General features: G+C 54.8%; 1 protein-coding gene across 1 annotated transcript; it reads left to right on the plus strand.

Annotated features, from left to right (window-relative positions):
• Positions 1-13,493, plus strand: DBH (dopamine beta-hydroxylase). Its single transcript, XM_005142487.4, has 12 exons — positions 1-348; positions 2,453-2,599; positions 3,830-4,087; positions 5,639-5,815; positions 6,216-6,318; positions 7,694-7,860; positions 8,451-8,594; positions 8,693-8,731; positions 9,607-9,666; positions 10,195-10,322; positions 10,841-11,000; positions 13,359-13,493. The coding sequence occupies exons 1-12, from the start codon at positions 7-9 to the stop codon at positions 13,491-13,493; spliced, it is 1,860 nt and encodes a 619-aa protein (XP_005142544.2). The 5' UTR covers positions 1-6.
• Positions 13,494-13,734: the final 241 nt, after the last annotated feature.

A 13,734-nucleotide genomic window follows, 5' to 3' on the forward strand; every position in this document is an offset into this window, starting at 1 on the left:
CCCAGCATGCAGACCTCCAGGAGCAAGCCCTGCTCCTGTCCCAGCTTCAAGCTAAGGGAAGTAGCATCCGTGTACCTTACCATGATCGCGGTGTTCCTGGTCATCTTGGTGGTGGCCCTGCAGGGCTTGGCACCCCGTGGGACTGATTTTCCCTACAAGGTGCCCCTGGATCCCCAGGGGCTGCTGGAGCTCTCCTGGAACGTCAGCTATCCCAAGCAAGTCGTGCATTTCCAGCTCCTTGTCAGGGACCTGCAGTTCGGGCTCCTCTTCGGAATGTCGGACAGGGGCGAGTTCGAGAATGCGGACCTGGCCGTGCTCTGGAGCGATGGGCACAACTCCTACTTTGGGGTGAGTTGCTGTGTGTTTGCACAACTGCTTTGGGGCTGCCTCCCCAAAGGTGAATCTGGCTTGTGGTCTGAAAGCAGGGCTGGTCCAGGGCACGGCACATGCTGGACCGCTGCTGCTGCTCAGGTGGAAGGGGTCCCGAAGGGGCTGGAGGTTTCTATGCCAGAGGGACCCACAGATCAGGTCTGCACTATGGGCTTGGCACAGGATCTTAAATCTAAAGAGAAAGAATAAATACAGCAACACATCAGCAAGGCAGAGTGAAGCCAGAGCCTGGGTGTCTCTGCTGTGCTTAGGTCAAAGAGCTACCGGTGGCTGTGGAGACCAGCTCACACACGCGCACAGGGTTTATCAATGCCCTGGTTCGCTTGTGGGCTGTGATCAGTCACAGTAAAAGCTAACCACAGCTCCCATAATGACACTGAGCCAGTGCAGGAGTCACCAGCCAGAGGCTGCTCCGGCCACGGCCGCAGGGATGGGCAGGACATGGAAAACTGCTCCGGTGCCTTCAGCAGCGTTACCAGGAACCCCACATGCAAACACCTCTGGGCACCCTGCAAACGCCTGGTGCAGCCCAGGGACACACGGCTCATTTTGCTGTTTGATGTGACTGTGCTGCCGCAATCCCCATCCTTCCTGGTGCTGGTGGCTTGTACAGGGTTGTGTTTGCTTTGTCTTCCCATTGGGGTGGCACTTGCAGGCACAACCCCTGCTCTCCAGCAGCTCCCTGTCCCCAGAGCACCACAAAAGGGTTCATTGCAACCGTGCCTGGCTGCAGAAAGCAGTTCATATTTTTCCGCATGTAAGGCTTTCCAGTAAGTTAAATTTTACCTCTCTGCTTACTTCAAATTAACCATAAAACACATTCTTTCACCATCAGTCACAGTGTGAGCTGCAGCATAATGAAATGATGAAAAGAAGGGCTTATTATCTGTACTGTTTTCCTGCTAATTACCAGCGTTCCAGTTGTGTGGTGGCTCAAATGCTACAACATTTCACAGAATCATGTAAAGAAAACATAAAGGGTCATTTTTAATCTGTTTTCATGTGCTCATTGAATGACAAACACCACTGCATTAAGCACTGGGCAGCATTTGGGCTTTCTCTTTCGGTTGGTGAACAGCATCAGCATCCTGCAAGGAGGTTTCTGTAAGTCTTTCCAGTCCTGGTTTTCTCTCTCCAAACAGCCTTTCTTCTGGACAAGTATGTCAGCTTTCAAAAAGATCCAAATTTGCTTAGCCCCCCATGTACTATGAGATCAATTTGCACACCATATTCCTATGAAGACAAATGTCATGCTAGCTTCATGGAGCTGATTTCACTCTCCCCCTCTAAGGACAATATGTTCTCGAAATATCACTCTACACTTCTGGCTGAAATGGAGCCAAGATGCTTGATTCTTTTTGTCTTCTTTTTTTCCCCCAAGATAAGAGAACCAGTCCCACTGGTGTATGTACAGTGAGGAACTTCCTAGGTGCTTTCTCTCTGTAAACCAAAGATATCAATGGGTGATGCAAAGAACGAGACAACAGCACTGCTCAAATCCAAATTATTGCATGATTTCATATTCCAAACTTTGAAATGCACGAGCACAGGAGTAAGTTATTGCCCTGCTTCTCCATGTGCCTTCGTCACCATTGTCACCAGCGAGCAGCTCTGGGGAGGCCATGCTGGGCTACCGGGAGCATCTGGCCACAGCAAATGAAGGATTTTGACATGGCAGTTTCTGGTGACACTACAGCCCAGCAGGGTCTGGGTTTGAACTGAGAGCATTTTGTGGCAGGGGTCTGGCAGAGCACATCAACCCCTGAAGGTCCCTCCCCAGCCAAGTACACTCAAACCGCAGCACAGACTGATGTAACACCTCCCCATGTCCCTCCGGGCTTTCCCCCAGATGCATCTCACCTTGGGAAGGTCTTTCTGCAGCTTGGCACTGCTGGGTCACTTATATCATAGGGCTGCCATGGCAAAGGCCATGGGCTGCTGGACCAGGCTTGGGGCAACCGAAACCCAGGCTCCCTCCACTGTGGGTGAGCAGGACTCACGGTGCGGTGCCGCTGGTGGTCAGCGCCTGGCTCCCACTGAGCTCCTGCTCTTCCTCCCACAGGATGCCTGGAGCGATGCCCAGGGGCAGCTCCACATGGACTCTCAGCAGGACTACCAGTTCCTCGGGGCCTGGGGGGCTCCGGAGGGGCTCTACCTCCTCTTCAGAAGAGCCTTCAGCACCTGTGACCCCAAGGACTATCTCATAGAGGTACGGCACCACCCTGGGCAGGGCTCCAAACCCAACCTGCACGGTTGTACCTGACCAGTGCTTTGTTTCGGGAGCAGCATCAGGTGATTATGCTGTCTAGGGCAGAAGGGAAGCATGCTACAGATGTCAGTCCTGGGACATGAGTAATGTTTGGCAGGATCTATTTACAACCCCTTATAAACCTCTATAAAGTGTATATTTTAGCTCATTTGCATCATCCCCTCCTGTTAAGCATGTGTTAGGTCTATATAAATACCCTCCTGCATCACTCTGGTTTGCAGTCTGGAGCCAACTGTTTGGAGTGTTACAGAAAGGTGTTGGTGATGTTCAATGGGAGGCAAAGAGGGGTATGGCAGGAGTTGGAGGCAAGCAGAACTGCTGCAGTGCACTTGCGTGTGGTTCGGGATCTGCATTCACCACTCACCTGTGAGATGGGATATGGAAAAACCTTCCCAGGGGAGACGTCAAAGAGCTTCAGGGTCTCAGCCATTGACCCAGGTGCAGGCAGGAATCGGTGCAAGGCTCATTGCAGATGAAAGCCTTTGGTGGGCAGGATATTTTAAAGCCAACGTGGGCACAGAGCACCCTCGACTTTCTGTTGCTGCTTTTCAGAAGCTTGTCGTGTGGTGAGAAACGTCTACCGCCTGCCAAAACAGAGAGCCCTGGAAGCAGAAAACCTGCTGTGTGAACTGGGAAAAGACTTGCAGGTCTCTGTTCTCTGGTCCTCTAAGGGAAAGTTGTGCTCTTGTTCCTTTCTTTCCGATCTCCTGTCCAGAGCTCACTGGGTTCAGCAGCAACTTCATTGCTTGCAGTAGGCTTTCAGCAGAGCTTCCTGTGGTGCCCCCAACAGAAGCTGGAGAAAGGGAAGATCTGAGGGAGAAGTTTTGTTTCTGCTCTCCCTCCCCAGGTTGCTGCCTGGGGGCGAGGCTGGGGCTGCAGGGCAGGATGAGCCCTGGGGTGGCTGTCCCAGCCTCCAGCGCAGGGGCTCTGAAAGAGCAGAAAGGAGATGTTACCTTTACTGATGCCACTCAAAGGAAACTTCAGAGTCTCCCAGCTGGTAGGAAACCCTCTGTGATCATGTCAGCCAAAGGAATGCCCTGTAATCTACAGTCTTAGGACAACAAAGTGAGATACTGGTTAGGTCATGTGTCAAAATGTGTCAAAAGGCACATTCCTGGATTCATGACACCTGCATGAAAAACTGAGTGATACACTTTACTCTCTCTTCAGGATGGCACCGTGCACCTCATCTATGGGATCCTGGAGAAGCCGGTCCATTCCCTCCAAGCCATCAACATCTCTGCCATCCACAGGGGACTGCAGAGGGTGCAGCTGCTAAAGCCCAACATCACCATCCCTGAGCTGCCCAGCGACATGAAGACCATGGAGATAACAGCCCCTGACATTGTCATTCCCAGCCGGGAGACAACCTACTGGTGTTACATGGCAGAGCTCCCACATGGCTTCCCCAAGCACCACATTATCATGGTAAGAGGCAGGAGAAGGGGGTTGCCTTCCCTGGTCCAGATCAGCCATCGTGTTCACATTCAGCTACACTGCAAAGTTCACCTCTTCCTCACCCTTTCACAGGGAAGCTTTCAGACCCAGACATGTTCCCAGCACGGTACTAAACCATTTCCCAGAGCCATCCCACCAGCCAGTAGCATCCTTACATCTCCTGGAGAACCTAGAATGGGTGACAGGTTGGTGACTATCCACCCGGCACACTGAGCAAGTACCAGAGCAGGCTCAACACAGCTTCCTTCCAAAGCTGATCCCTGCTCGAGGCAGAGCTGTAGCTGTCAGGGCAGACTCGCAGCAGGATCGTGGCACACAGGGAACCGTGCAGACAGGATCGTGGCACACAGGGAACCGTGCAGACAGGATCATGGCACACAGGCAGCCGTGCAGGAAGGATCATGGCACACAGGGAGCCGTGCAGGCAGGATCGTGGCACACAGGGAGCCGTGCAGGCAGGATCATGGCACACAGGCAGCCGTGCAGGCAGGATCGTGGCACACAGGGAGCCGTGCAGGCAGGATCGTGGCACACAGGGAGCTGTGCAGGCAGGATCATGGCACACAGGGAGCCGTGCAGGCAGGATCGTGGCACACAGGGAGTCATCCAGGCAGGATCGTGGCACACAGGGAGCCGTGCAGGCAGGATCGTGGCACACAGGGAGTCATGCAGGCAGGATCGTGGCACACAGGGAGTCATGCAGGCAGGATCGTGGCACACAGGGAGCTGTGCAGTCAGGATTGTGGCACACAGGCAGCCGTGCAGGCAGCCTGGGCCCAGGGAAGGACAGGGTGAGATTGATCTGAGGCCCATCTTGGGCTGCTGGCAGAGCATCAATAGCATCGGTCGCCCTGTCCAGGCTCGGGGGGTGCCCTCATTCACCCAGGGCCAAAGCACGCAGTGGGAGAGGGGAACCTGACTGAAGCAAGTGCATAGCCATTTACAGGGTAGAGACGATGTTGCAAAGGAAAGCTCAGGAGGAGGATTTTCTCTGCAACAGATGGTGTGAAATGAATCATCTGTGTGTAAGTAAAAAGTGCGTAACTCCTGCTCCCTTCCTGCTGCTGCAGACCATGTCTGCAGCTGGTGCCTTCAACCAGAGCCCTTCCTTGGGCTTGTTTGAAGTCTCTTTCTACCCCAAATCCCCCTTTGTGCCCAAGCAGCTGCTGGCTATAACCAAATCCCTGTAGCTGTGGGCACAGGTACTGCAAGGGGGCGAGGACCCTCTGCAGGAAACTGCAATGTCCCCAGGGTCACCGCAGCCCTAAAACCTGGCAAAGGGCTCGGCCATCACAAAGCAGATGAAGATCTTCTGCTGATCAGGTGCATCTGTCACTGGAGAAAGGACGCAAAGTTTCTCTGTGGGTTGTGGTGGACATCACACAACAGAAACTGTCCCCATCGGTAACAGGCAGCAACGTCCCTGCCTTGGGCTTCTGGTAGAGCCTGCACAGGCAGCAGCTGCCAGTGCTGGGCTCCACAAACGCTCTTAATGCATCCTCCTTGTGTGCTGCTTTGCAGTATGAGCCAGTGATCACGGCGGGCAACGAGGCCTTGGTCCACCACATGGAAGTCTTCCAGTGTGCTGCTGAGTTCGACAGCTTCCCCCACTACAACGGGCCCTGTGACTCCAAGATGAAGCCCGAGCGGCTCAACTACTGCAGGCACGTGCTTGCGGCATGGGCCATGGGAGCGCAGGTGGGTGCGAGATGGGACCAGCACCATGGGTGCATTCCTACTGCCTCCCCACCCTCCCTGCTTGCACCTTGGGATTGCCCCATGCTGGTTGCCCCTTTGGATGCAGCCCTACCTGATCTCCCCATCCTCCCCATGGATGAGTCCGATTTTCCACCTCACCCCAGCGTACCCACCACAGGTCAGTGTGATGCTCCTGCTCAGTACTTATGCCATTGCATGTGTATGTTGGCATGCATGAAGCCTTTGGCAGCAAGGCCAGCTCTCCAAGCACAACCAAGAGCACAAGTAATGTCCCTCAGCCCACAGTGGGGTAAAGATTATGCCCAGACGTTTCCCTTTTCAGCCCTGTCCCCAGGAAAGCCATCCCACATCTCCCCTAACACCCTCCCTCTGCTTCCAGCCTTTCTACTACCCTGAAGAAGCAGGTGTTGCCTTTGGTGGCCCAGGCTCCTCCAGATACTTGCGCCTCGAGGTTCATTACCACAATCCCCTGATATTTAAAGGTGAGTGTGCAATGGGTGATGCCTGGCGAGGGGCAGGTAAAGCCAGGGAACGCCAACCTGCTGGGGAGCTCCACCTTCCACACAGGAGAAACCTGGCCAAAACCATAACCAACCTTCTGGAGACCTGATAGCCCAGACCTGTCCTAGCAGGAGAAATGTGTTAAATCCTCACCAAGATGCTGCCTTTGGGGTCTCAGCAAAGCCACCCTCACTGTGGGTTGCACCCATCTTCCTGCCTGCCCAGCAGCTGGAGGGATGCTTGGGGAAGGGAGCCTGGCTGATTCCCAAGGGCAGAAACCTGCCCTGCGCGGTGTTCCTGAAGGGCTGTGATCCAAGGCAACAGCAGTGCTTAGCTGAGCCTCACAGGGTGCCCCTCCAGTGTCTGTGCAAGGTGGGGATGGTGGGGCTGAGCCCAGAGCCAGTCACCAGAGAGACAGCAGCATCCTGCCTGGGATGTTGTTTCACTGGTGCTCCTGCTTCATAGCATCGTCAGGAGACACATTTGGGAAAAAAAGGATTACAAACAACTCAGTTTCTTCATTAACATAAACCCAAGTAGGTTCTTAACTACCCAAGTATATTTTTAGGAGACCAGAGCATATGTACTGTAGATCAATCACAGCACATTCAGCAGCTCAAGAAGAAACACTTCTATAAATACAGAGCTTGTATCTTTCATAATGATTCTGCTTTTGCATGTTGACCAATAGTGTTTCCCCCGTTATTCTTATCCCTGGGTGGCTCCAGCCCAGAGACAGGGAGTTCAGAGCTGGCCTGGCCCCTCCTGACCGACTGATCCTGTTCTTTCCCTTTGCTCACAAAGCTGGGTAGCAAATGGGAGCCAGAGCTTGGCTTTGCATCTCAGCAGAGCTCACTGCTGCCTCACCTGCTCCACAGTCCATACCTGCCAGGGCACATCATGGGCACAGGGTCTTCTCCAGCTCCCACCACCTCCTGAGGGGAAGTTAAATGGAGCAAACTCAAAGGCAGGAGGGACCAGAAGCTTTCCAAACACAAGGAGTCCTTGCTCCACAGGGATGTCTCCTCCTGCCAGGCCCCCAGTAAATAACAGCATGGCCTTAGCTTTTTGCATGCATCAGTTAAGAAGATGCAATGAGCCATATTTCTGGGGGTGTTCTCCACAGCATGCAGGGGTCTGCCCTTGTACCCTGGGCTCTCCAAAGGCACTCTTACCTTACTCTCTTGGGAGAAATTCAGCCTCAGGTTGGTGACCTCTCCAGGGGACCGGGTATGTGCCTGGGGCCACTCAATAGAGACTTGCTTGGAAATACCTGGGATATAAACCTGCAGCTATGAAGAAGCTGCATGAGGCTGGTGCCATCTCCACCTGCAGCCGTGTCCTCTCACCTCGCAGGTCGCCGCGACTCCTCAGGCATCCGCCTCTATTACACGGCCACCCTGCGCCGCCACGATGCCGGCATCATGGAGCTGGGCTTGGTCTACACCCCAGTGATGGCCATTCCGCCGGGCGAGGACGCCTTTGTCCTCACAGGCTACTGCACCGACAAGTGCACCCAGTTGGTGAGTCCCCATCCTCTCTGCCCTGCTTTGCCTTGGAGAAGAGAGGTTGTAAATGCCTTTTCCAAGGTCCCAGACAGCAGTGATAGGGCACAAAGCTCTGGGCTCCCTATTCCCAGTTTTAAAGTCCCTGAGCCCCTTACTATGAGGTAGCACTGGAAAGAAAAATCTGCCATGTAGAACAAACAGTGAGCAGCTGGTTGGGATGCGCTGAGTCCCCCTCAAAGCAGCTCTCCTGGGGAGCCATCTGCTCCGCTCTCCAGGGTACCATTCCCATCAAACTTACTGCCAAGCTGGCTGTGCCCCAGTGGTGCTTTCCCCCATGGTGATGGGAACATTGGCATCTGCTTCCAAGGAGCTCACCAAGAGCTCTCTCACAGATGGTTTCAAAGTGCCTTCCTTCCTCTCAGGGAAGCTTTAGTAGGGTTTTTTGTAGGGCCTACCCAAATGGGCTCATTTGTGCTATCCCAAACCCCTGTGTGGGAGCCAGTGTGGGAATGGCTGGTCCCAAGCACACAAGAAGGGGATGCTCCAGAGTGGAGATGGGTGATGGATGGGGTCAGAGACAGGGGCTTGAGCCATCCTTCCCACAGGCTCTGCCTGCTGCCGGCATCCGCATCTTCGCCTCGCAGCTCCACACTCACCTGGCAGGAAGGAAGGTGGTGACGGTGCTGTCACGGGATGGGCGGGAGCAGCAGGTTGTGAACTCAGACAATCATTACAGCCCCCACTTCCAGGTATGGGGTTGGGGGGGGGGGTCTCACTGGGCATCACCTGTGGGTGCCCTATGCAGAGCCACTGCCTTGCCCTGACACGGCCCCTTCCTTCCCTGCAGGATATCCGCATGCTGAAGGAGGTGGTTCCCGTTTTCCCAGTGAGTAGCTCCAAAACCTAGAGAGCACAAAGAGCTTCCCATGACAGCGCAGCCTGAGCTCCCCCTTTGCATCACCTCACCCCCTCCACCACCTGTGGGGGGTGCAGGAGGACAGGATCCCTGTGCCCCCAACCACATTCCCTCCCCTGTGTGGAAGCCTTGGGGACACCAGGGCCCATCTCATATGGCACAAAACCACCATGTGGGCAAATGAGCAGTGCCGGGAGCTAAATGAAACACCTCATTTAGCTGGGCTTCCTCTAGCAAAGGGAGGCTCCTCAGGGTGTGAGGGCAGCCCATGCATGCACTGGAGGTGCCATCTCCTTCCCTGTGGAAGAAGAGCTTTGGCAGAAAATGTGGTGGGAAAAGGTGGAAAAACAGAGGCCGGGAGTGCCCTGGTGCTGTGTGGGTGAGAAAGGACCTGGCTGCAGAGTGAAGGGAGCCTACAGGAGCCACTGTGCTCCAAGACCTGCTCGAAAGACACAGCATCCATTGAAACCATACCCAGGCTGTGCTCCAGGGTGTCCCTGTGGGCTCTAGCACCACCTGCGCCAGGGAGGCAGTTGTGCCATCACGTCGGGTCCAGGTCTGGCAGTTCAAAATGCTGCCAAAGTGAACGGTTTTCATTGCTTCAGCCCTGCAAAGACTCTTAAGGGAAGTGGGAGACGCCATCCCTGGGATGCTGCCAAAGGGAATGTCCTGGGGGGATGCAGCCGGTGCTCCCCCAGCACTGCAGCGGTGCTGGAGGGAACAGGCTGCCCCGGGGGCTGCTCCGCTGCAGGGAGCAGAGATGTGCTGCGCTCCGAGCTCCCCATCCCCTGAGCAGAGACAGGAACCGCCGCTCTGACACCCACACGTGTCTCTGAACCCCGCAGGGTGACGAGCTCATCACGACCTGCACTTACAACACGGAGGACCGCAGCCGAGCCACGGTGGTGAGTGCAGGGTCTGGCCTGTGCTGCACCCCAGGGCTGGGGACACCCACTAAACAGGCACCCGCATGAGCCCAGGCTGAATCACAGCCAGAACCCAGGGGGAGGGTGGTAACGGAGTGAGCCCACAGGGCTCTGTTGCCTGCAGCAGGATGCCAAGGAGCTAATTGAGAAGCAGCATGTGTCACTAATTCCCATCACACTCTCTTCCACTGGGGATTAATTGTAATTAAAGAGAGGTGGCATTTTTTGACAGTTCATGTTATTTTCTTACATAGGCAGTAAAAAAAGAGCCTGTCAGAAGTACCATCAACAGACACAAGACTAAATATAGCAGAGGGATTATAGGAAATCTGCATTTTACTGTAGAACACACAATTTAGCCTCAAAGTCTGTCCTTGCATAAAAGGCAGATGAGCAGAGCACTGCCCACCCTGCACATGAAGGGGTGCATCTATAGGTGTGTGTGCACATGGGTATGAGCTCTGTGCCCTAGCAGGCCAGAGCTGGACCCTGGTGTCTTGTGCACAGGGAGGGTTCAGCATCCTGGAGGAGATGTGTGTGAACTACGTGCACTACTACCCCCGGATCCAGCTGGAGCTCTGCAAAAGTGCTGTGGATCCAGGCTACCTGCACCGGTACTTCAACCTTGTCAACAGGTACCGGCTGTGCTCAGGGGAGAGGGACAGGGCAGCACCCTTGGCTTGTGACCCTGGGAAAGAGCTCAGCACGGGCTCTGAGGCGCTGGCTGTACAGTGGGCATGGGGAGCACTGGGACAGGGCAGGTTCAGGAGCTGGAGCACAGACCTGCCCTCCCCAGCACCAGCATGGGCAGCCAAACCCAGGAATTGAAGAGGAGAACTGCCAAGAAGGGAGAGCATTCCCAGGAAGAGACATCCCAGAAAGTGCCAGTGCATGCAAAGTACTTGTTGTAACCCAAGGCAGACTCCAAGCATCCCTGCCATGGGAGCAAGATGCTGCCCTTGCACTGGGTGTCCTCATCACAGGCAGTCCTAGATTTCCCCATGGAGCTGCCGGCTGTGCTGGACTCTCCTTGCTCCCAGCACCAACTTTGGAGCTGTTCCAGGCTGAGCTTTAAGCAGGGAGAACTGGACCCATTCAGTGCTGACAGGGACAGCACTGCTGCCTCTCAGCATCTCATTTCTCCTACCTTCAGGTTTAACGATGAGGAGGTGTGCACGTGCCCGCAGGTCTCTGTCCCACAGCAGTTCTACTCCATCCCCTGGAACACGTTCAACAGGGATGTGCTGAAATCCCTCTACAGCTTTGCTCCGATCTCAATGCACTGCAACCAATCCTCTGCTGTCCGGTTCCCGGTATGTACAGTGTTACAGCCAGCCCCACAGAGCAGCTCCTGGCCCAGGTAAAAGGCAGCTTGTAAAAGCTCAGGACAAGGCTGATCCCCACGGGCTCAGGGCAGGGAGCTGGAGCTCCTGGGGGGATGCTGGTGGCAGAGGGGCACCGAACCCAGCACTGGTGCTTAGAAGAGCCTGGCTGGAGCCACTGTGGCTGTGCCCAGCCAGGCTCAGCCAGAGCTGCCTTTGCCTGAGGCAGTTTGGAGGCTGCTGAGCATTTCAGCAGGGCTGGCTCCAGAACCAAGGAGAAGCACGAGGTGGGTTTTAGGGTTCTGGCAAAGCACAGCAAGTCCCAGCAGAGCGAGCACATTACTCACAGCATCTGTGCAGCCTCCGAATGCAGCGACCAGGCAGAACGTGAGAGATAAAAGGGCTGTGAGATATTTAAATGAAAACCAGGCCCAGCAGTGATGGCCATGACAATGATGGTGGTGAGCCTTTAAAACCACTGATGCTCCATGGTCCCTATCACCATCAGCTCCCAACACCATTCATCAGTATAACAAACTTACGTGATACGCTATTTCTGCATCCAGTGCTATCCACCGAAGCACTGGAGGATGAGGAGCAGATTGTATCAGATCGTCAGCTTTCTGCCCCGGTAAATCGCCTTTGGCAAAGTCTCCTTTGAAGGGGCAGAAACCTTTCCAGTCCCTCGGAACCCTTTCCCAGAACCCAGGCGCTGGAGACCCAGCACCTCTTGGCCATGTAGAGCTCCACTGCAGGGAAAGAAGGTGCAGAAGTTTTGTGCAGCAGCACAATTATGAGTTAAGCCTCACAATTATGGCCCAGACGCGTCTCTGACTTCAGAGAGGATTGGGGGGAGAGGGGGCTGGGAAGTGCCTTGAGAGGAGCAGAGCTGATGCCAACACAAATTGGGTCAGGAGCATGGCAGCGAGGGCGAAGGAGCTGAGCTGCCCCTCCTGCTCTGCCCGTGTGTGCAGAGCCAGCCCCCGTTCAAGACATCTCATTTATTCCACGCTGCTTCTGCCAAGAGAAAAGCACCAGCTCTAATTAAGCTCGTGTTTTTGCAGTTCAGTGATCCCAAATCTGAAGAGATTTCTGGAAGGATTGAGTGCTGTTAATTACTGAGCAGAATCTCAGGGTAACAATTGTGAGTGGCTGCAGGGACTTCTCTGTCCCCAAGTCCTCTGCAAATACAAGGGCTTGCAGTGAACTCTCTGTGCTCTCTACATTCAAATTTCCACTCAAAAGCACTGAAAGCAACTATAAAAACAATCTAAATGCCTCTGACCTACCCCAAGGGCCAGCAAGGAGTGAGCACAGGGTTTGGATGCATTGGCAGGGCAGATGGCAGGCTCAGGCTGGGGCCCAGGACTGGAGCAAGCGCACCCTGAACACCATTAACTGTTCTTTTAAGCAATAAGGGTGCAGGAAAACAGCTGTTTCTCCAGTTCATGGAGTGAAGTGCATCTCCTGCAGTGATGTCCCCTCTCCAGTCACTCCCATGCACCCACCACCCTCCACCTTTCCCAGGGTTTGCTCGTTTCACTTGCCATGCAATGAGACATTTCATCTGAACACAACTTCAGCTTCCCTCTTGCTGTGACTCATGGCTCTCACTCCCCATGCAGAACCCGCTCCTCCTGCTCACACTGCGGCACAGCCAAACAGTGGCATCACCGAACCAGAGCCCAGCCTGAGCCTGCAGTGCTGTCACAGCCCCTCAGCCACCAACCTGGATCAACACACAACATCTGGGGTAGATCCTGCCCAGATGCTCAGCTCTTGGCACTGTCTGACCCTGGCAGATTGCTCCTTACAGGGAGCATTGCCAGGACGAGATGCCCCCATGCACACACAGAGCAGGGCATTTGCCCCATCTGTGGTCACCTTGAGCACTGACGGCAGTGACAGCCCCGCAGCATCTCACCAGGCTGCTGATCCTCCTGCTCTGCAGCAGCTGCCCATGAACATGCATGGTGTAAGTGTCACCTCCAAGCAGCGTTCCTGCTGGCACCTGGGACACAGCACTTTTCAGGGCTGAGCTGCGGCTCGGTGCCACTCCGTGGCTTGAGTTACCTCCATCTGATTTGGTGGGTAACACTTTTCGGGGTGGAAGCTCCCTACATGTGTTGGGTTTGCACAACATGATGCACTGCAGATGTCTGACCTGCTAAGGGGAGGTGTAGGTGCTTCTACAATACAGATACATTAGTAACCTCTCATAAGAAAACATCCTGGTTTGGGTGAGAAACACTTGCAGCGTTAGAGATCATTTTTACACGTAGGGAGAAATATGGACTCCCCGAGTACCAAAGCCCTGGCTTGGTCTCATGGTGCTGAACTCTCTTGCAGGGCGAGTGGGAGAAGCAGCCACTTCCCACCATCACCAAGAGGCTGCGGGAACCGGTCCCACACTGCCCGCCTGCCCCGGGGCCTCGGCCTGTGGCCCCCATCCCCCTCGACCTGGGCAAGCTCAGGAGGGTCTGACCCAACGTCTGCTCCTTCCATTCCATGGGAAGCGCCTCCAGGCAGAAGCATCCATGGGAACGTTGTCCTGTTGCTCTCCCGGATCCCTGCCCACACAGGAGTGCTGGCTGGTGCCCTGGCCCCTGCCTTGGGAGGGGGTTAGGGCTCATGAGCTCGAGTTCAGAATGTACTCTGGAGATGGAAGGCGCTATATTTAGTGTGTTATTAGCAATCCTGGCTCTGAGTAATGCTGCTTTCCGCC

Source organism: Melopsittacus undulatus, chromosome 11 (assembly GCF_012275295.1).
Source record: "Melopsittacus undulatus isolate bMelUnd1 chromosome 11, bMelUnd1.mat.Z, whole genome shotgun sequence".
Lineage (NCBI taxonomy): Eukaryota > Metazoa > Chordata > Aves > Psittaciformes > Psittaculidae > Melopsittacus > Melopsittacus undulatus.